Here is a 23,365-nt window from a genome sequence, read left to right as displayed (position 1 = left end):
ATTTTTGGCTATATAATTATAACTCTTGTTGATTTATAGAGAGACATGATTTAGTTTTGTTTTATTTAGAGTTAGAGCTTTGTTGGGCTATGTTGGGAGATTTAAATATTCAGCTTGAATGCTATTTTATGTGCCTGGGGGTGCTCGCCACAGCAGGTGTTACCTAACCAGATGCTAAAGCCTTTTAAATTAATACACAGCATCTTGTCAAACATGCCTCCTGCTTTACACTGTCAGAGCTGTTGAAAATTGGCTTTTCCTGCCAACAGGGTTTTTGGCTGGCAGTGACTAAGCCTGACATGCTTTAGCTACAGTGCTTGCTGGGCCAGGTGATTTTACTAATATATCCAGAATGTTGAGTTTTAATAAGTGACCAGATTTTTCAAGCACAAATAAGCAGATATATTTTGGACATTGGTGGAGATAAAATATTATTTTCCCCTTTCCATAAAGATGAGTCTAAATCAAAGACAAGATCATTAACTGGGTTATAGAACTAGAAGCCTTGGTTCCTCTGTGAGGATTTCTCTCTGGTGATCTCCCTCTCTCTACTTCCATACATCTGATGCAATAATATCAGGCCCAAGGGCTTTTTCTGTTTGACTAAAAAGTACACTGGGAGCTGGAGGAGGTTAAAGGGAAAGGATTTGTGAAATGGGTAACTTTAATCTTGATTCTAGGCCTTTGGGTTTGTCTTTCTCGTTCTAATTTGTAATACTAGGCAGAGGGCAGGATGTGGAAGTCAGAGAAGCTACTCAAGCTTAGAGACCGAGCCCAAGGAGGAGAGCTCCTCATTAAACATCGTTCGTCCTCATCTCTTGGGTCAGGAAATCTGTAAAAGGTTTTACATTATAGCCCTGGATTCTGGCCAGACTTATAGGCAGCCACACTCCTCTGAAATAGGATCTTATCAAAGCCAACACAAGGATTCATTGAAAGCTCCTCAAATATGTTTTACTCTGTCATTTCACATCTTACACCAGACAATATCTTGAGAGTTGTGTAAACCCCAGGGTAATGGTAATAGATACAATCAAAAAAAAAAAAAAAATGCGGAGAGAATAATAGCAGATAAGGTCAGAGACGTATTTTCTAAGAAACTTTAAAGAACAATTTTGTGATGTTCAGTGACTTTCCTCGTAGTTTCTGTCTTTACAGCTGTTAACATTACGGCTTAGTTTAATAAGAGGACATACTGTGTTTCTCAGTGTGTTGCATAATAATAACCTCATTAATTGATCAGCAGTAGTTTACCAACTGCAAAGGAACAGAGGGGTAAAATAAGCACTTTCTCTTTCAAAAACGTGCTGAGTTTACTGTGTCACATTGCTTTGGATAATTTTTTATCATTCTAGTCCACTAATGATAGAGTGGAACCCTCTCTTCTTTATAGTTCCTCTTGAGAACAATCTTTCTCTCCCTGATTTATTATTAGGAGTGATATCAGGATCTTCCTCAAAAAGAGGAGATAGATAATTAACGAGATTCATGTAATTTCAGTTACTACAAAGAAAAAAAAAAAAAAAACATGCATTTTCTTTAATTTCCTGAAGCACCTAATGAAATGTCCCATCCTAACATGGAAAATTTTTTCTTGGAAGAAAAATATTAACTGTCAAATAACTACATTTAGCTCAAAAACTACTAGTATATATCACTTATGAACATCTATTATAACAAGGACCTATGCTATTCACATTTCCACTAATGTCTCATTTTTTTTATTCTTAAGACTATGTAAAATATCATGTATGAAACGAGATACCAGTCCAGGTTCAATGCACGATACTGGATGCTTGGGGCTGGTGCACTGGGACGACCCAGAGGGATGGTATGGGGAGGGAGGAGGGTTCAGGATGGGGAACACATGTATACTAATAAAAAAAAAAAAGATGTATAGAATAATGATTTGATTTATATATGGCATGAAATGATTACCCCCAATAAGTTTAGTAAATGTCCATCATCCCATATGTTAATAAATACAAAATAAAAGAAAAAAAAAAGACTTTAATTTTTAGAGCAATATTAAATTCATAACAAAATTGAGAGGAAAGTACATAGACTTGCCTTACACTCCTGTCCCCCGATGTGGATAGCCTCCCTATTATTCATATAGCCACCACCAGCTGATACTTTGACTCATTATCATTTAGAAGTCTATAGTTTACCTTATAGTTTACTTTTGATATTGTACATTCTGGGGTTTTGAAAATGTATAAAGACATGTATTAGTCATCACAGTATCGTAACAGAGATTTTCACTGCCCTAAAAATCCTCCGTGCTTTGTCTATTCATCACAGCCCACTCCAGTTCAAACCCTGGTAACCACTGGTGATAAAAGTGTCTGTCTCCACAGTTTTAATTTTTTCAGAATGTCACATAGTTGAACTAATACAGTATGTAGTCTTTTTAGATGGCTTATTTCACTTGTAAAGTGCATTTCAGGTTTCTCTATGTCCTTTTATAGTTTGGTAGTTCATTTCTCTTTAGTACTGAATAATATTCCATTGTATGGATGTGCCATTTCTCTTTTTAAAAGTTGGTTTATCTTTGTACCTATTGAAGGACACTTTTGGTTGTTTCCAATAAATACATTGCCTGCTCTTGAGAATTCAACAACAAAGCTGAATCACGTCAAATGATGCTGTTAAAGAGCACCCAATACCCGGGGCAGCTCTATACACATACTGACAAGTTAAAGTCTGCAAAACCAGCAGGGGTAATATATAAGATAGGCACATTTCAGTGGGAGTGAGTAAGTGAGGCATGATAGGAACATGACTTGATGGTCAGAGAGCCTGAAGCAGCCTGACAGCACTGTATCTGACTCAACAAACATCCACTTTTGGATAATGACAATTACCTTGATTGGAAGATTTTTGAAAATAAAATCACCCAGTACCCATGTCCACATCTACCATGAAGTGTCATTTGTAAGCATGTTTGATTTTAAAGACACCTGCATCTCTCAGGTCATTATTAACAGAATCTTCTTACATTAACATAATCTTCTATTATGCAGTTTTAGCAAAAAGACAAAACAGTGTCTTATTGAAACAGGCATACATAAAAATCAAAGGGATACAAAATAGTATTTGCATAAAGTTTGAATCTAATTTTCCTTTTAAATTAAGCAGGCTTACTCAACAATTTCTGTGAAGACTCTGGAAGTCCAGTTGTGCCTGTCTAATTGTATTAGTTACGCGGGCAACTCTACCTTCGAGCTGTCTAGCCCAGGGCTGCCTGTAAGACGCGGCTGTTTCTCACAGTAATTTTGGATGACAGCTTTCCCTGGGCTCATGCAAGTCTAGGAGGCAATTATAAGACCAGAGGTCATTAACACCACATTTGATTACATAACATAATAAAATAGGAAACAATATATGTAGAGAAGAAGAGAGAGAGATTCCTAGGAAATAAATGTGTTTTTTTGTTTGTTTGTTTCCAAACTAAATTTATAAAGACTCTTGTGAATTTATAGCAACTAATATTCTGAGATTTGTACACATATAACATTTAGGGACTATATCAATTATTTTAGCTGATTTGTTTTCACCTCTCTAGTGTAATACTTCCGTTATTAATTCCAGGATGTGTGGTGTGGAGAAGATGTGTATCTTTACACCTGTAAACTTATGACAAGTTATATCCAGCTAAATGTAGGGTTAAAATCCAGAGCTTTCCACCAAGTATTACAAATAGAATTGCTTGAAGAATTTTCAATTTTCAAAAGAGGAGAAACCAAAATATACTAAGTTGGGGGCACAGCCTAAGGAAGTCATTATAAAAACATGTTGAAGTAGTTAATTTGTCTAATTTAAATGCTAGATGGTCAAGTCAGCATGCTTTCATGCCATATGCTTTCCTCAGAGCTATTTTTGAATTGCACAAATGTTAGATGCTTGGAGAATAAATTTTAAAAATGCTTTCTGTGGTTAGGGAGGGTGTTGGTGGTATGTAGGAAAGCTGCATTTTAGCTCATCCTTTATGTTTTTTCTTCTCTGTCTGATTTTTCAGCCAGTGCTTACTCATATATGGTTGCAGAAATAAGGCCATTGTCAGTTCATTAATTAAGTGGCCCACAGAATGCAGGTTTAATTGAAAGATAAAGAGTGTTAAAATTGTAATTATGATGAACGGATTGTCATAGATTACTCTGGAGACTGCTGCCAGGTGTCAATGACATGAAATTAAAAGGCTGAATTCCCCTCCTGTCATGAAGCTTCTCCTGACCTGCTTTTAGGAGGTGAGGACTCATCTATTAAGTCAAGACCTTTTGGACATTTAGTTAGTGAGAAAATATATCATTTTTTCTTCAAATAAATCTCCTCAAGTAAGCACACCATCCTGAACTGAGGCAAAGAAGTCAGTAGTCTCTTTCCATCCTTCCATCTTTAATATTAGCTATCAAAAAATGCATTTGAAGATGAACATGTATACTGTTCTGTATCTGTGTGAAGCTGGCAGCCTGTAATCTGTGGTGATTCACAAGGTAGAAAGAGACATAAGGAGAAGAGAAGAGGAAGGATGGCCTGAGGAAGCTCTGAATCTATACACTTTTCACCTGACCAGATTCCCTCTATAGAGGGTAAGTAGGCACAGGATCTGAGTCAATCTACACTTTGCTGATGTATCTTTTCCTTTGAAAATATACATGGAGGGACCAAAACAGGAGAAGTTTCTCTGCACTAAACTGAGAACACCCCACAAACCTAAGGGATATTAATTGAAGTATTAGCAGCTCAGGCATGATATCCTGATGACCCTCCTTAGCTCACTTGCCAGCACGCACCAGCAAAACCACTGTTAAGATACAAAGGCAGGCTAGCTCTCTCTGGGGAGCTGACAAGCTTGAGGGATGTTGATACCAGCATGGATATTGTTGTGTATCAGCATGAGCCTTGCTAGAGCTATTTAGTCTCTTTCATTCAGGTTTTCTCATCCAGAAAGAATAAAGCTGTCATCATGAATAAATGATGTAACAAATGTAAGGATCCTAACACTATCTCTAACCTTTAATAAGTGCTCAAGAAACAATAGCTTAAAAAAAGGATGAGGTGGGCAGGAGAGAAAAGAAGTAATACCAAGAAGTTAGTGTTAAAAATCGACAATAAAGAAACTAAATTTCATGCAATTTCTGAAACTTGTAACTTAGAATTAGGAGGGTGCAGAAATTAGATAACTTGTGCTGATTTCTAAGAAGCAATACCTTCTTCTGTTGTACAACTGAAACTAACCCAATATTGTAAATCAGCTATAATCTGATTTAAAAAAAGGAAAGTAAGGAAAAAAGGCAAAAAGAAATTATACCTTCAATTTTTTTAAGAAATGTGTTTTATTTTGCTCTCTTTCTAAAGGAACTAATGCTCTATATCATGAGTGGAATTCGTATTAAGAGGGGATTGACATAACTAGAAATGATTTGCTCTGAATAAAAGTATTTTGAGTGCTAAGTACCTGAAAGTGTTTAAACATTTTGAGAGTAGGGACTTTAACTTGCTTCTTTCACTGTCATCTCCCTAGCATAGAGGGAGTGGTCATGTGAAGTGTGTGTGTGTGTGTGTGTGTGTGTGTGTGTGTGTACACACATATATGTGTGTGGTGTGCATGAATACATGCTAAAAAAGAAACAGGACACTCCCTTCTGTCTGGGGGCATTTCTGTGGCACTCTGTGTCCTGACTGCTCTTAAAATAATTCCAAGAAAAAAGTGCAGACTGGGGAAAGTCATTTTGGTTCTTGGGAAAAGTAAGAATTTTGGCAGGCTATGTTTGGGGAACAAAATGACTAGTCTGAAAAGTTGTTGAATATGGTTTCTGATTGGCAACTGACCTACTAATTCTGTCTCAGTGATTCAAAGCAATCTCCTTTGACTTTAGATGGGGGGGCAGAAATGAAGTTTTCATCTAAAATTTATCCTTCGCTGCCTTTAGCTTCTGACAGTGCTCTGTGTTACACATTATGTTCTGTATAACTTACCTCTTTTCATGCAAGATGGTATTTTTGAAACCTTCACGTGATATTATATAAAGCTCTAGCCAACTTGTTCTGCCTTTTACACATGTACATTTACTATATTTGATTCATCCATTTTCCTATAGATAGAAATCTAGATGGTTTCCATTTCTTGGCCACAAAACCAGCTTTCGTCATAATCTCTTATGTGCTGATGGCTATAGTACATTTTCAAGAGCAAAATATATACCATAAATCATTTCTCAAATCTATTTGGCCTTTTCTTTTGGCTAGGAAACTTGTGGAAATACTGTTCTATGGAATATAGTTTAAGAAACTCTAGATTAGAGAAGTAACGTATGAGTTAAATATGCATTTTTATTTTGAGAAGGAATAAGACTGAAATAGCATGTCCAATGAACAAATGATAAATATGAATGTGTGATTTGATAGGAACAATAGTATTACTTCATATACATGCAATAAAATATAGCAGACAGTAAAACCATTGCTATGTAGAATATAGAACAGCAGAACAGTAAAGTTTCAGATATTGGAGAAAACAACAGAAATGAAGCAAAAAGAATATTGGGCATGTTCAGTTCAGTTCAGTCTCTCAGTCATGTCCAACTCTCTGCGACCCCATGGACTGCAGCACGCCAAACCTCCCTATTCATCACCAACTCCTGCAGCCTACTCAAACTCATGTCCATTGAGTCAGTGATGCCATCCAACCATCTCATCCTTTGTCATCTCCTTTTCCTCCTGCCTCCAATCTTTCCCAGAATCAAGGTCTTTTCAAATGAGTCAGTTCTTCGCATCAGGTGGCATGTTATAAATGATCAAGTTCTAACAATCTCAGAAAAAAGAAATGACTCTTAATTATTTACACTTTTTAAAAAAGTGTTTTTAGTATTAAAAGCAAGCATTTAGGAAATGAACTATTCACTTATTGTTACAAGGATTTACAGAATATCTGCAATTTGTCCAAAACTCTGCTAAGTTCTAAAGCTATAAAAATAAACAAGGTAACAACACTGTTTTAAAGGATCATGCTGTTGATTTGGAGGAGATGAACAAATAATTCAATTATTATGAAAAATACAGTAATTGCATTGCTAGATCTTGAACAAGTTATAATAGATCATTAACAAGTCAAGCAGGTACTTTACACATATGTCAGTTAGTCAGAAAGGATAGGGAAAAGCATTCTTGGTAAAGGAAATAGTATGTGAAAGAAGTAGAAAATAAGAGAGATGAGAAAACCTAAAAATGGAGATAGAAACAGGAATAAATCTTTGGTAGAGGCAGAAGATAAACCTGCTAAGAGGAAGGTACTAGAGCAAGAGTTAACCTGTTAGTCAACAATGCCTCTAAGCACATAAACCAGTATTACCTCCTGTGTGGCACTTTGGAGATGGGTTTTCAGTGCTTATCAGTGATGAAAGCTCCTGATATGAATGAAATGTGAATTCCAAAAGATCTATGAGGTCAAGTGCAACAACTATGCCTAAGTTATTTCCACATCTTCAGCCCCTAACACAGGGTCTGGTATGTGTAGTTCAGTTCAGTCGCTCAGTCATGTCCAACTCTTTGCGACCCCATGGACTGCAGCATGGGACAGGCTTCACTGTCCATCAGCAACTCCCGCAGCTTGCTCAAACTCATGTCCATTGACTCAGTGATCCCATCCAACCATCTCATCCTCTGTCCTCTCCTTCTCCTGCCTTCATTCTTTCCCAGCATCAGGGTCTTTTCAAATGAGTCAGCTCTTCACATCAGATGGCCAAAGTATTAGAGTTTCAGCTTCAGTATCAGTCCTTCCAATGAATATTCAAGACTGATTTCCTTTAGGATGGACAGGTTGGCTCTCCTTGCAGTCCAAGGAACTCTCAAGAGTCTTCTCCAACACCACAGTTCAAAAGCATCAATTCTTCAGCTCTCAGTTTTCTTCACAGTCCAACTCTCACATCCATACATGACCACTGGAAAAACCATAGCCTTGACTAGACAGACCTTTGTTGGCAAAGTAATGTCTCTGCTTTTCAATATGCTATCTAGGTTGGTCATAACTTTCCTTCCAAGGAGTAAGCGTCTTTTAATTTCATGGCTGCAGTCACCATCTGCAGTGATTTTGGAGCCCCCCAAAATAAAGTATGACACTGTTTCCACTGTTTCCCCATCTATTTCCCATGAAGTCATGGGACCAGACACCATGATCTTAGTTTTCTGAATGTTGAGCTTTAAGCCAACTTTTTCACTCTCCTCTTTCACTTTCATCAAGAGGCTTTTTAGTTCCTCTTCACTTTCTGCCATAAGGGTGGTGTCATCTGTATATCTGAGGTTATTGATATTTCTCCCGGCAATCTTGATTCCAGCTTGTGCTTCTTCCAGCCCAGCGTTTCTCATGAAGTACTCTGCATAGAAGTTAAATAAGCAGGGTGACAATATACAGCCTTGACGTACTCCTTTTTCTATTTGGAACCAGTCTGTTGTTCCATGTCCAGTTCTAACTGTTGCTTCCTGACCTGCATACAAGTTTCTCAAGAGGCAGGTCAGGTGGTCTGGTATGCCCATCTCTTTCAGAATTTTCCACAGTTTATTGTGATCCACACGGTCAAAGGCTTTGGCATAGTCAATAAAGCAGAAATAGATGCTTTTCTGGAACTCTCTTGTCTAGGTGCACAGTGCTATATGTGTGGATGGAGAGTTAGAGGGATGATATGTTTATATCAATTGTTACTATTGAAAAAATTGATGATTTTCCATTTTCAGTGAGAAAGAAGCAGTGTTGCAGAAATTAGAATTTTGTAATCAAGGTGAATTATTTTTAGCTGTGTGACCTTGAGCAAATTATTCATCCATGCTAAGCTTCAATATTCTCATCTGAAAAATAGGAAAGAAATGAAGTAATTCATATAAAATACTAAGTTCAGCATGAAGTGGCTCTTGCTCAAAATGGTAGTTTCTGTTTTTTGATGAAAAAGAAAGCTAATTAATTGAGAAAGGTCATGTTTTGGATGGTTTGGATTTTTAAAGTTAAAAATATATTTAAATTTAATGTGCTTAAAAGTAGAAAGCTCTGAAAATTTTTGTGAGCTTGAGGAAAGTATAACTTTTCAAAGACTAAGAAAGGGCAAATTAGAAGAGGAAAGAATGTGGTCAGGAGAGGGGAAAATAGAAAAACAGTCTACTGTAGTCATCCAGTGTGAACCAGCTTGTCTGATTTCAGAACCCAGCTATACCATGACTAAGTGTCCAACTTTGCAAATTTTATTCACTTATCTAGGCCTCAGTGTTGTTGTTTTTTTTTTTAAGATTTTATATTCATAGAGTAGTTTAGGATCATAGCACAATTTAAAAGAAGGTGCAGAGGTTTCCCATGTACCCTCTACCCCCACATATGAGTGATCTCCACCATTAATTACATCACACATCAGAGTGGTACATCTGCTACAATTGATGAAACGACATTGACACATCTTTATTACCACTGGTCCATAGTTTGGGTGTTGTATGTTTAGAGGTTTGGACAAATGTTTAATTACATGTCGCTGCTGCTAAGTTGCTTCAGTCATGTCCGACTCTGTGTGACCCCGTAGACGGCAGCCCACCAGGCTCCCCCGTCCCTGGGATTCTCCAGGCAAGAACACTGGAGTGGGTTGCCATTTCCTTCTCCAATGCATGAAAGTGAAAAGTCAAAGTAAAGTCGCTCAGTCGTGTCCGACTCTTAGCGACCCCATGGACTGTGGCCTACCAGGCTCCTTCATCCATGGGATTTTCCAGGCAAGAGTACTGCAGTGGGGTGCCACTGCCTTCTCTGTTAATTACATGTATAAGTCATCAAATACCACACAAAGCTTTTTCATTTCCCTAAAAATCCTCTGTCCTCTGTCTGTTCATCCCTTCCACACCTGCAACCCCTGTGGCAACCATTCATCTTTTTACCAGTCCCCAAATTTTATTTTTTTAAGAATGTTATATGGTTGGAATCATACAATAGTAGCAATTTCAGATTGGCTTCTTTGATTTACTAATATACATGGAAGGTCTCTCCATGTTTTTTCCTGGTTTGATAGCTCATTTCTTTTTAGCACTAGATAATACTCCCTTCAGAGAAGGCAATGGCACCCCACTCCAGTACTCTTGCCTGGAAAATCCCATGGATGGAGGAGCCTGGTGGGCTGCAGTCCATGGGGTCGCTAAGAGCCGGACACGACTGAGTGACTTCACTTTCACTTTTCACTTTCATGCATTGGAGAAGGAAATGGCAACCCACTCCAGTGTTCTTGCCTGGAGAATCCCAGGGATGGGGGAGCCTGGTGGGCTGCCGTCTATGGGGTCACACAGAGTCGGACACGACTGAAGCGACTTAGCAGCAGCAGCAGCAGCAGTACTTCCTTGTCTAAGGGTGCTACTGTTTATTTATCCCTTCACCTACTGAAAGGCATCTTGATTGCTTCCAAGTCTTAGCGATTATGCATGGAACTGCTATAAATGGTGTATGCAGGGTTTTGTGTGGACATAGTTTTCAACTTCATTGGAGTGTGATTTCTTTGGCATGAGATACCATGGAGTGAGATTTGCTGAATTGTATGGTAAGCGTTTAGCTTTGTTTAGCGAGATTTTAGTATCACCTTACAGAATTTCATTAGGATTAATGAGATAATCAATATAAATTGCTTGGTAGAGTACCTGGTGTATGGTAAGGGCTCACTCAATGTTAATTACCTCTTCTATTATTATTATTAATGTTATCTAGGAAAAGTTGATTTAAAAAACTCAGTTCATGTGACAGTATGGATGGAGAAGTTGGTACAGAATAGAGAAGTGTCAGAGAAAAAGTGTAAAAACATTTGATGATTAACTCCATACAAGACAGGTGCATCTACTTCAGTCCTAGATTTTCAGGATGTCCTTGTCTCACACTTGTAACCCTGCATGGAAGAAATACGCCACTTCCTAGATCCCCACGCTCCCTTTGGACTAATTAAGAAGGATCATATCAGGTAATTATAAGTAATGGTTATGTAAATCTCCAGATAAAGAAGAAGATTGCTGAATGTCCTCCAACTCTGATCCATACATACATGCCAGGTCAAAATGGTGTAGTGGAAAAGCCCTGGAAGTCCAGTCTGGAGAGCTGTATTCACAATATTCCTCACTATGGGTTATGAGCTTTGTGAACTTGAACTTTTATCTTGGTAATTCAGTTTCCTCAGCCATGAAATGGAAATGAGACTCCCCCACTAGTTACTGAGAGAGTAAAATAGGATAATGAATGTGAAAATAGTGCCTGGAATTTGAGAGAAAGTTAATAAATGTAAGATTAATCTTAATACATGGAGTCACTAAATAGCTTGTTCAGAGTCAGCGCCATGATAGTAAATTAAAAATGCAAAGTCGTCTGTCACTAGTAACATCTTGACTAATATCTGTCATTGGTTATGAACACATGACTGTTTCAGTGAATTTATAGATTCGCATTTTCTTTTATTCACTAGGCATAAAAGCATATTTATTCTAGAGAGTTTTGATAGCAAAATACATAGCATAAAGCCAAAAAAACAAAATTCACTTATAATTTTACCATCTGGAGATAAGAAATGTTAAAATTATAAATTATTTTCTTCTGACCTTTTTTCTTTCTGAAGATAGTAAGTTAAACTTCTAAAAAGATAATCCAGATATATGTTTCACTTAAAAAAATGATATGATACTAAATTTACAGATTTGATTAATATTTTGTCTTATGATATTCGTGTAAGTTTGCATGTATTCATGCTAAGTCCCTTCAGTCATGTCTGACTCTTTGCAACCCTCTGGACTACAGCCCTCCAGGCTTCTCTGTCCATGGGATTCTCCAGACAAGAATACTGGAGTGGGTTGCCTTGCCCTCCTCAAGGGAATCTTCCTGACCCAGGGATTGAACTCACGTCTCTTCTCTCTCCTGTATTGGCCAGCGAGTTCTTTACCATTAGTGCCATCTGGGAAGCCCTATTCGTGAATATAGGATTAATTTTAAAAAGCAGTGCAGGTTCTTTCTTACTCTCTTCTTTTCTCCATCAAAACTATGCAGTTTATATGAAGAAAATTTTGTTTTCTATACAAGTGTTGTGTTTTTTTTTTCTACTTGTTGCTTATTTCCATTCTCCACTTGAATAATATACTCAGAATATGAACATTTAAGCAGGCAGCAATCAGAGGAGAAAACATTTATCTGTAATGCCAGCCAAATGAAACAATGAACTCTTTCATCTTGATTCTAAACTCTAAATGTCTGCTCCGAGGTTTTTGAAGTATCCAGTTGGTTTGAAGCCACTCAGAGAACCAGCAAAATAAGTGGTTGAAGCAGGCAAAAATATAAACCCTAAACCTTTCCCAGCTTTGCATAATCATCATATTCATTTACTTTTTACTAAATTTGCCTTTGTGAGGGTTAGGTCAACCAAACCTATCTCTCCATTTTTGTTTTTTCTTTTTGATATTCTGACAGTTCCTTCCCAGTCTAGTCCCAAATTTTCCCAAATACTTAACACATTTGACAGCCATCAATTTTATTAAAGAACCACTGTGAAGAATTTTATAATAATATGGATATGTTAAAATTACTTAAAAATATTTATTTGTAAATTGAAGTAACAGAATAGTTCAATAGGTGTTTCTGCCTTCTTTTTAAGCATTCTTTATTGTGTCTAAACACACTACCTAATGGTAGAAATACTCACATTATTTAATCTCTGATCCCATTTTGGGGAAGGAAGCCATTGACAATTACTCCAAAGTGTCATTTGTAATGGAGAAAGGATTACTCCAGAATATGTTGTTGTTTACTTGCTAAGGCGTGTCCAACTCTTTTGTGACCCTGTGGACTGTACCCTGCCAGACTCCTCTGTCTAGGGATTCCCCAGGCAAGAATACTGGCTTGGGTTGCCATTTCCTTCTCCCGGGCATGTTCCTGATCCAGGGATTGAACCCCCATCTCCTGCTTGGCAGGCAGATTCTTTACCACTGAGTCAGTCACCTGGGAAGTCCTCCAGAATATATTACCTGTGTTCTTTTATTGAAAATAAATACTAGTTGAGCACCCACTATGTCTTAGACACTAGGACTTTAGCAGTGAAGTCAGTGAAGTCAGTAAAGTCCCAGTTCACATGGAGCTTACCTTTCAGAATGAAAAACTGAGCAATACATAAATTAATAGGAGACTCTCAGATAATGATATCAAGTATTAGATGCATTTATTATTATATTATATTATATATATAATTATATATTATAAATATATTATATTTATTATTTTGTAGGACACAGGTGTATTCTCTTTCTTCATCCTATTTAATAAGTACACTTCTTAATCTCTAAATAGTGTATTTAAGAATTTTAGCTTGGTGTTGATGGTAGCTGTTTTTTCCTTATGATGTAGTACACCCAGTCTAAACTTTGTGATACAGAGTGAGAGTGTAAGATCTTCAGAGTTGTTCACAAAATTAGCAAAGTTTAAATTATTCCATATTATCAATATGTTATCATACTAATGTTAAATTCAATATGCTATATCTGATACATTCTGAAATATATTTTATACTCTCATCTGAACAGTGTATTATAATATTATGTGTATGTTAAGTATCATGGACTAGCATTTGTTGAAGGTTGGAATGAGGTTGATTTAATGACAGCAATGTATGTATACATAACAGCAAGGTATAATCAACTAGGCCATTTCTTTCTATTCTTTACACTCAAAAGTTTATATTTTGATTTTTTTTTTTTTCCTTCCTGCTGGAATACATTTTTTAAAAATCTGGTATATGTCTTCAAAAAAATTTTTTATTCCCCTTTCAGGAATTTGCTGCTCTGACAAAAGAATTAAATGCTTGCAGGGAACAACTTTTGGAAAAGGAAGAAGAAATTTCTGAACTTAAAGCTGAAAGAAACAACACAAGAGTAAGTATAAAACTGCCTCTGCTTGGAAGTAATTCCATAGTTCAGTGTCTTATCTCTAATACATTCATAAAAATAGAAGCCTTTAAAAACTTCAGGAAGACTTCAAGCAGACACCAACTTATTGTCTGTTACTTAGAGTGAAAGAGAATATACTACAAAACTCAGAACAGGAAGACCAGAAACCTAAATTATAGCCTTGCCTACTGAATCATGGTGTTGCCTTAAAAAATGTTAGTGTTTCTTCTGACCTTTGTTTTTTTTACTTTAAAAGGAAAAGTGGCATTTCCATTGTGAGTTCCAGACTGTTTTGCAATGGAGTAGGTGGGTCATGCTTCAGACACTGGGAGTGGGCAAGATGGTAGGGTCACAGGTTTGAAAGGGGAGCATGATTTTGCCTTCTGGGTACTATGAGGGAATGGCCTGATGTTCATCCTCACCTCACCCTCAGAAAAACAATAATTTTTTAAAAAGATGTTAAAAATGTAAATCACTGAAAGAGGACTCTCCTAATTAAAAGAGGCATACCTTTTCTATTTTAGAAGCTCATGAAGGAGACTTCCAGTTATGATATTTTTATTTCATGAACCTGATGGAAATTACAGTAGTCTGCTCTTGAAAACCCATGTATTTGTTTAATCACATGACTTGCTATCATCAGAGGTACCTTATTTTCTAGTTCAGAAGAAAAATTTACTAAATTTCAGACTGTGTAAACTGTCATATTACTTGTCAATGAGAGAAGTTTTTCTAGTAAAATAATGTAAAGTAAAACCACTTTGGTGTGACTGTAGTTCAATTTCAATATGAAGTAAGTGAAAATATTTGAAGTGTTAAGAGTTCTGGCAGATTAATACTGAGAGAGTAAGGTATGTTAATTATGTACTCATTGTACGCTTGGTCTTAGTAACATAAAAATGACAGCTGAATATTGTAAGACAAAACATGAATAAAGCTAGAAAACATTTTTTCTACCTTTCTAAATGATGTGGAGGATTTTTGTTGTTGATTACATCAAGGGAAATAGATTTATGAAGCCTTCCTTGTGCAAACCATTGATTTATATGTAACAACTTAGTTACATAATCACCTCCCCCACCACCTCAGAAATATCCAGGTCTGAAAATCAGAAAATCTTTACTCTTCCCCTATAATGCCCTATTCTGTTCAGTTCAGTTCAGTCACTCAGTCATGTCCGACTCTTTGCGACCCCATGAATCGCAGCACGCCAGGCCTCCCTGTCCATCACCAGCTCCTGGAGTTCACTCAAACTCACATCCATCGAGTCAGTGATGCCATCCAGCCATCTCATCCTCTGTCGTCCCCTTCTCCTCCTGCCCCCAATCCCTCCCAGCATCAGAGTCTTTTCCAATGAGTCAGCTCTTCGCATCAGGTGGCCAAAGTACTGGAGTTTCAATACCCTATTAAATGTTGCTAAATATAAGATTTTTAAATGGATTTACATAATAGTTTCTCCTTCTGTGTGGTATATTTTTCTTCTTGCTATAAACACCCACTTACTGGTCATGGAGAGAAAGCAACAAAGTAATGTGATCTCACACCCGAAAAGAATTTTTTATTAGATTGTGGGAAAGTTTGAGTAGAATTGAGTGTCTCAACTTCTAGGGTCATGATAAGCTTGTGACTCTCTCTTTCAACATTGAGAGGTTAACATATGCTTACAAACTGAAATAGATAACACAGAAAACACAGTTCATAAAGAGAACTCATAGGTGGATGGAGGTTTTGTTGTTCATTTTGAGTATCAGCAAAAGCAATAGATCAAAAGGTAGGATATTTGAGTGAATTATATCTGTTCTCAAATAGAAAATAGAATTTTCAGAGGAAGATGAATGAATAAATTTTATCTTGTGTATCGCACAATAATAATGGTAATAATATAGTGACATATTGATTAAAGGTGAAATGTCTCTCTCTCTGTTTTATGTGTTTCACTCACATTATCCTCACAGCAATCCTATTGTCCCCATTTAACTGATGAGAAAACTAACACAGCAACTTGCCCCAAGACACACAGCTTGTAAATGACACACCCAGAGAGTGCACTCTGTGGCTTCATCAATGGCTGTATATTTTAAAAAGCATATTCCTGTTACTCACAAGTAATGTGTGACCTAAGGGATTATCTCTAGGAAGGAGCAGAGTTTGTTCAACTTCTTGTAATTCAGCCCCAATCTGTTTAGTAATCTATTTTCTATCAGCTGTGTGGAAAGTAATGTGCTAGGTATTTATTCTGATGTCACAGGTAAAGCTGTGGCCATTTATCATTTTGTCACTACAGATAAACCTGATCCTTGCCCCCAAAATAAAAGTGTACAAAAAAAAAAAAAAATCAAAATAATCACTAGAGTTGCTCCTAAACCCAACTGCCTCAAGTAATTAAATTGAGAAAATCCAAATAAAGTCATGTTAATCTTATTCATGATTGTACAAAAATAAAAACTTCAAAAATTGTAGTGCATATTTAAAGAAACATTCAAAAATCTTTATTGTTTAATATTTCCACACTAAAAAGAATGTAGAAAAAAATAATGAAACAAAATTTGTTATTCCTAAAACTTCTCTAACCATACCCATGCAAGTTGTATTTGTAGAAAACAGCATTCCTGCCATTTTTCAACATACTGAAATCAACTGCTGAAAATTACCATATTTTTGCAGAATTATTCGAATTAAAGGGTGAGGGAAAATATAAATATTTATATAGTTACTATTTCTTAATATAAGAGTAGAAAAGTTTTGTTGTTGTTTCATTCTTGCTGTTTGTTGTTTCAACTGCTCTGGTACCTGAAGAGCTCAGAGATGACTTATTAACAATGATCCTTAGTTTAAAGACTGAGTTTGAAACATTCCTTACTATGCCCTTACTTTTGTTTTGAGCCAAAAGAATTATATTAAATGAATGTTCAAATAAAATCAGACACTAAAGAAAAGCTTCCCATTCTTGATCAGCCTGTCTGTACAAGTTAAAATCCCTCTAAAGTTGTTTCCTTGAGGAGTAGAAAGTACAATCCGGTTGAGAAAAGGAAGACCCTGGTAGTTAAAAGCAGATAAAATATGTGTGTGTTCGGGTTCATGTATATTTTTTATGAAGTGCTACAATAGGTTATGACAAACACAAGAGTGAGTAAGGTACAACACATGTTCTCCCTACAGCTATTCAGTGTGGGACTCAAACGTGCATAAAACCCATTGTCAAACGATGGGTCATGTCCAGCCCTTTTGCAACCTTATGGATCATAGCCCACCGGACTCCTCTGTTCATGGGATTTCCCAGGCAAGAATACTGGAGTGGGTTGCCATTTCCTTCTCCAAGGAACTCTTTTCTTAATGTGAAAAGAAAACAAGATCCTGTAGGGTATCTAAGCCATGTTTGAGAGTAAAGGATACTAAGTGGACTGATTAAGAAAGCAATCAATTTGACTGTTTTCATTTTCCGATGCTGCTATTGTGTTATTTGACCATATTACAGAGGCCAAATTAGTTTACAGGGCAGAATACATTTCTACTTGAATATTGTATGTGATTGAAGATAATTGCACACAAGGTGATGTTGTAGAAAGACTTATAGTTTTAGAAATTTAGTTTAAAAATTCTCAGTGAGGCAATATGTGTCTATGGATATAGGATTTGATACGTTTATGTGTATAAATATCCAGGCTGTGGTCATTTAAAGTGAATTCCAACATAAATTAATGGCCACTCACATCGTCCCTCCAGTCCTTTGAGTGTATACCAAAGGGTGCCTTCTGCAAGATTCATTAAACATCAAAGTTTTGTTTCTAGCAAAGGTGTACAAATTAGTAGACTGTTAGTGGCATCTTAGGTAAGTTCCTTTTTATTTGTAATAGGTTTTCATTTAAAGCTTAAAAGCCATAGATACCTTCTAGATTAGAACATTTTCTGGCCACATTCTCCAAGATAGATAATTTACAAGCATTATTACTTCAGTTCAACAACTATTAAGCCTCTATTATAGAGAATATTTTTCTAGGCATCAAAGAGTGTTCAGAATATTTAAATTGTCAAACTCTTTAAAGAGTCTGGTTTATATCACTAAAAACACAACTGTTTTTGTTATTACATGGACGAGAGTTCCCAATTGCACAAAACAGTACAGTCTGCCGTTTTAATCAAGAAGGCTTTAATTAAAGCCTATGAGAAATGTCTAAACTGAGCTTACGTGCATGATTTCTAGGACAGCATTTCTTAGCTTTGTGTTTTTCTTCCATCCGATGTCCCAGAGACACGCAGCCTCTGCTAATACCTGTACCAGCAAGAGGGATGCCCCCTGCCCAGCTCCTGTCCTCACCTGACTCCCCTCAGAATCTCTCCTGTGCAGGGGGCCGGCTATTAAGTCACACGTCTGCCACCTGGTGGTGAACATGCCTGAGAAGTGTTTTTTGGATTGTCCATTGGAATGATGGCATTCAGAATGTGGGGGCCTATCAAACATGGAAGATACATTCAAAAGATTGGGGGCAACCTGAGATGTTAGTCTGCATTACCACCCAGATTTTATCATACTTGTTTTCGTATTAAAATTCCAAAAAGCAGCAATACTGATATGTATCTACCCAACAATACAAATAGACTTCTTAGACAAAAATAAAATCTCCTATTCACAAAAAAAGATTCATATCTCGATACTGTATTCAGCCACGTGCATATGGTTCTTCAGTGCACAGTTATGCTCTCATTAAATATCAATATTATCCTAATATTTTGTAACCTATGGACTACATAGGTATTCATCAGAATCAACATCAGTTCAGTTCAGTTCAGTCGCTCAGTTATGTCCAACTCTTTGTGACCCCATGGACTGCAGCACACCAGGCTTCCCTGTCCATCACCAACTCCTGGAGTTTACTCAAACGCATATCCATTGAGTCGATGATGCCCTCTAACCATCTCATCCTCTGTCGTCCCCTTCTCCTCTCACCTTCAATCATTCCCAGCATCAGGGTCTTTTCTAATGAGTCAGTTCTTTGCATCAGGTGGCCAAAGTATTAGAGTTTCAGCTTCAAAATCAGTCCTTCTAATGAATATTCAGGACTGATTTCCTTTAGGATGGACTGATTGGATCTCCTTGCAGTCCAAGAGACTCTCAAGAGTCTTCTCTGACACCACAGTTCAAAAGCATCAATTCTTCGGCACTCAGCTTTCTTTATAGTCCAACTCTCACATCCATACATGACCATTGGAAAAACGATAGCTTTGACTAGATGGGCCTTTGTTGGCAAAGTAATGTCTCTGCTTTTTAATATGCTGTCTAGGTTGGTCATAACTTTCCTTCCAAGAAGTAAGCGTCTTTTAATTTCATGGCTGCAGTCACCATCTGCAGTGATTTTGCAGCCCAAAAAATAAAGTCTGACACTGTTTCCCCATCTATTTCCCATGAAGTGATGGGACCGGATGCCATGATCTTCGTTTTCTGAATGTTGAGCTTTAAGCCAACTTTTTCACTTTTCTCTTTCACTTTCATCAAGAACCCCATTTTGTCAGGCCAGTGAATAAGTCCTATCCCTGAAACCATGGTCACTATTTTATGCCCACTGAGAAAATGCTGTGGTGGTCAAATAAATAGGCCAGTTTATCCACAGGATGAATCATTATGTCTACCAGATTATTGAAAAGCTGTACGCCAGTGAGCACCAAAAATGTAGTTTTAGCTTAGAGCTAATATCCAAAGAAATGTTTGCATTCTCTTTTCCTTAGGGAAGATTTCCTGATTATCTATTGCTTCAAAACAGACCATCCCAAAATGTAATGACACAAGCAATATTTTACTACACTCACAGTTCTATGGGTCAGAGATTCAGAAAGGGCACAGGTACGACAGCCCTTTTCTGCTCCGTAAGTTTTGGGCTCTCAGCTGGGATGACTTGAGGTCTAGTGGGCTTCCCAGGTGGCTCAGTGGTGGAGAATCTGCCAGCTGATGCGAGAGATGCAAGAGACACAGTTTCAGTCCCTGAATCTGAAAGATGCCCTGGAGAAGGAAATGACAACCCACTCCAGTATTCATACCTAGGAAACCCCATGGATAGAGAAGCCTGGCAGGCTACAGCCCATGGGATTGTTAGGAGTTGGACACGATTGAGCGCACATGCAGTGACTGGTAAACAATTTATTTTTTTTAATCTGAAAAAGAAAAAAATATATAGTGTTACTCATTTTCCATGGTGAAAATACTCCCATTGTTGCTGATTTCAAACTACCAACATGCTGTCACCGAATGCAGAGTTGGGAAAAAATGCACAGTAGTGAACCATTATATAGTATTTCTATTATTCAAATAAATTAAAGTAAACAATGCCGTGGACATTGGTAATAGTAAAATATACTAAGATAATTAGGAAGTGATATATTTTGAATGGTTACTATTTTTTAAAAATATTTAATTATTTGTTGTTGTTCAGGCTCTAAGTCATGCCTGATTCTTTACGACCCCATGAACTGCAGCACGCTAGGCCTTCCTGTCCTTCACTATCTCCTGGAGTTTGCTCAGACTCATGTCCATTGAGTCATAAGCTTACATAATTTAAGCTTTACCTAACTGTGTTTAACCACAAGCTCACAAGATTTCTGAAAATTATCCTTTACCATAAGATGGTATGGGCCAACTTTAGCCTATGGTCTTCAGGTGGTGACGCAAATATCTGGGGATTGAAAGGTCTACTTGTGAGATGACTTCTTTGCTCTTGTGTCTGGCACCTAGGCTGGAATGACTGAAAGACAGACAGGTTTAATTGGGACTTTACATGTAAGAACCTCCATATGAGCTCTGTGGCACAGTGGTCTCAGAGTAGTGAGTTTTTATGCAGTGGCTCCAGGACCTAAGAGCAAGTGTGCCAGTGAACTAGCTGGAAACCGCATTGCCTCTTAGGACCTAGACTCAAAAGTCACAAATTGTAACTTCACTGTACAACGCAGGTTGGTCAGAACAGTCAAAGGCCTCCACAGATTCAAGAGGAGGGAACATAGGCTTTGTTTTGCAAGGTAACTGCTCTAAGTGAAGTCATGCGTGGTCACCAAGACAAATGAGATGTAACTTATCAGTAAAGCATGGCAGCTCATTGGAGTTCAGGGGATAAGAGTATTTTCTAAATTTCCTTTTTCTAATTCTTGGGGGTGCCCTTTTATTTTCAGAGTAGTTCCAAGTTTTCCAAATAAGAAATCTGGTAAGGCTCTGAATTCATCATACATTGTAATTCAGTGACCTCTCCTAGATCAGGCTCTTTCTCTTTTTTTCTGTTTTGTCTTGGGACCTCAATAAGAGGCTCTTCTGAGCAGCCGCAGCAGCTTCTGGGTTCTCTGAGCTTTGACCTAAATCTTAAAACCTTATGCTAGTCATTTTATTTCTTTTAACTCTTCAACGCAGTTCAAAGCAGCCAGCTCACCTCACTGTCCTTATATTCCTCCTGCCCTTCAAAATGGTCTATTGTCCCTATGACTCAGTCCATCAAAGCCTTACTTTCAGAGACACCTCATTTTAGAATAACTCAGGTGGTCATTTAACTATCCATGAATCATAGAAGATACTGTTCCTTCTTTTGATGTTAATTTAATTATTGATTTTTCAAATCTATCTGGGTCAGATATCCCAGATTCCCATTTGTCTGAGGAGTTCTTACTTATAGACAGAGCTCTTACAAACTCCTGTTTTAATCAGGGTTCATTTATTCATTTAACAAAAATTTGTACACATCTATTATGTGCCAATCTTCTAGGCACTAAGAGATATGGCAATGGACAAAATAGGGAAAATATTAATAAATAAAAATACTTTCTTTCCTCATGGACCTTACATTGTTTTTTGAGAGACAGACTTAAACAAGGTGAATGTGTACAATAAATGGTGAATTAGATATAGACAAATGCTGAGAAGGGAAAACTAATATTAGATAAAGTTGGAGAAATAGGCAGAGCTCTATAACTTATGTGAAACAGCTTGGATTTAAGCAATGCACACATCTATAGATGTGTCTATAGAATCTACATAATTCAGGGGAGTAGAATACCATGATTATAATAAGAGGTTGGTAAATAAAAGCTCTTTGAAAATAATGATTATATCATCTTTATACTGAAGAACTTTAAATATTATTTTGATGCTTAAATATGATTCCTACTGACTGATCTATATACATTTAGTATCTCAGATATTTGTGTTTTTTTGTGTTAATAATAGGCAAAGTTTTCTGACATTCTGAACCATAATTAATGACAGTGAATACAGAAAAAATAACTTATTAAGAACTGAGAAACATGACACTAATATGTGACACTGAAATTAATAGTAGTTTTGTGGGAAAACTAAATTTCTCACTATAGTATGAGCTTTAGGAAAACTCTTGAAAGATAATAGTTTTTCTTTACATCTTTCCAACTCAGTATCTTATATCTGCCTTTTCCTATATTGTTTCAGTAATCCTGCTTGTTTTGCCTAGACACCATTTGTTAGCCTATGCTTTCACTAGCCTTCTGAAAATCTTTTCTCCTTACTAGTCATTTGTTGTTCAGTTCAGTTCAGTCGCTCAGTTGTGTCCGACTTTTAGTGACCCCATGGACTGTAGCATGCCAGGCCTCCCTCTCCATCACCAACCCCCGGAGTTTACTCAAAATCATGTCCATTGAGTCAGTGATGCCATTCAACCATCTCATCCTCTGTCGTCCCCTTCTCCTCCTGCCTTCAATCTTTCCCAGCATCAGGGTCTTTTCCAATGAGTCTGTTTTTCCCATCAGGTGGACAAAGTATTGGAGTTTCAGCTTCAGCATCAGTCCTTCCTATGAATATTCAGGGCTGATTTCCTTTAGAATGGACTGGTTGGATCTCCTTACAGTTCAAGGGACTCTTGAGTCTTCTCCAACACCACAACTCTTCACTAGCAAAATTGTAATAACTGATAACAGCTTTTTCTTTTTTTCATATATCTTTGCTTTTAGTTGCAGAACTGCGTTATAAAATAAAGGTGAAACTCCAATTCACAAAACATTTAAAAGCAAAATTTATTTGGGAAAAGTCAGAGCATAAAGTCTGTGACAGAATGAAACATTGTTCACTGGACTTGCCCCTAATCTCTGTCGTGGCACCAAAGACTACTCTGGGTGAATGTACATTCCAGAGCAGACAGTTTAATAATTATGTCCTTAATCTCTTTCCCCAAAATGACTACTGCTGGTCTCAATTACTATATTCCAGTTGGCTGCATATATTTTTCTGTTATGTAATCCAAGAATTTAATTGTGAATAAAATCATTAGTGTTACCACATTAATTACTATAGCAACATGTGATTGTCATTATAATCAAGTTTAAAGCAACATGAAGTTTATGCTCATTTCCTTCAACTTAAAAAATTTTAATTATCAGATATAAGTGAAATTAATTTTGACTTTGAATTCTATTTTCTAATAAAGTCATCATTGTATAACATTTT

At 36.9% G+C, this 23,365-nt stretch overlaps 1 protein-coding gene across 20 annotated transcripts in view; it reads left to right on the top strand.

Annotated features, from left to right (window-relative positions):
• Nucleotides 1–23,365, top strand: part of PPFIA2 (PTPRF interacting protein alpha 2) — a 501,225-nt gene that overhangs the window by 282,507 nt on the left and 195,353 nt on the right. For all 20 annotated transcript variants that reach the window (XR_011566513.1, XM_070788874.1, XM_070788862.1 and 17 more), the window contains one exon: nucleotides 13,807–13,908. Coding sequence is in view for 19 of the 20 variants with exons in the window: in XM_070788874.1 (XP_070644975.1) it covers nucleotides 13,807–13,908 (102 nt within the window). In the remaining variant the exon portion in view is untranslated. The remainder of the gene's footprint in view (nucleotides 1–13,806; nucleotides 13,909–23,365) is intronic.

This window comes from Bos indicus, chromosome 5 (assembly GCF_029378745.1).
Source record: "Bos indicus isolate NIAB-ARS_2022 breed Sahiwal x Tharparkar chromosome 5, NIAB-ARS_B.indTharparkar_mat_pri_1.0, whole genome shotgun sequence".
Classification (NCBI taxonomy): Eukaryota; Metazoa; Chordata; class Mammalia; order Artiodactyla; family Bovidae; genus Bos; species Bos indicus.
The sequence above is the reverse complement of the archived record's forward strand: the minus strand, read 5'-3'. Positions and strand labels throughout refer to the sequence as shown.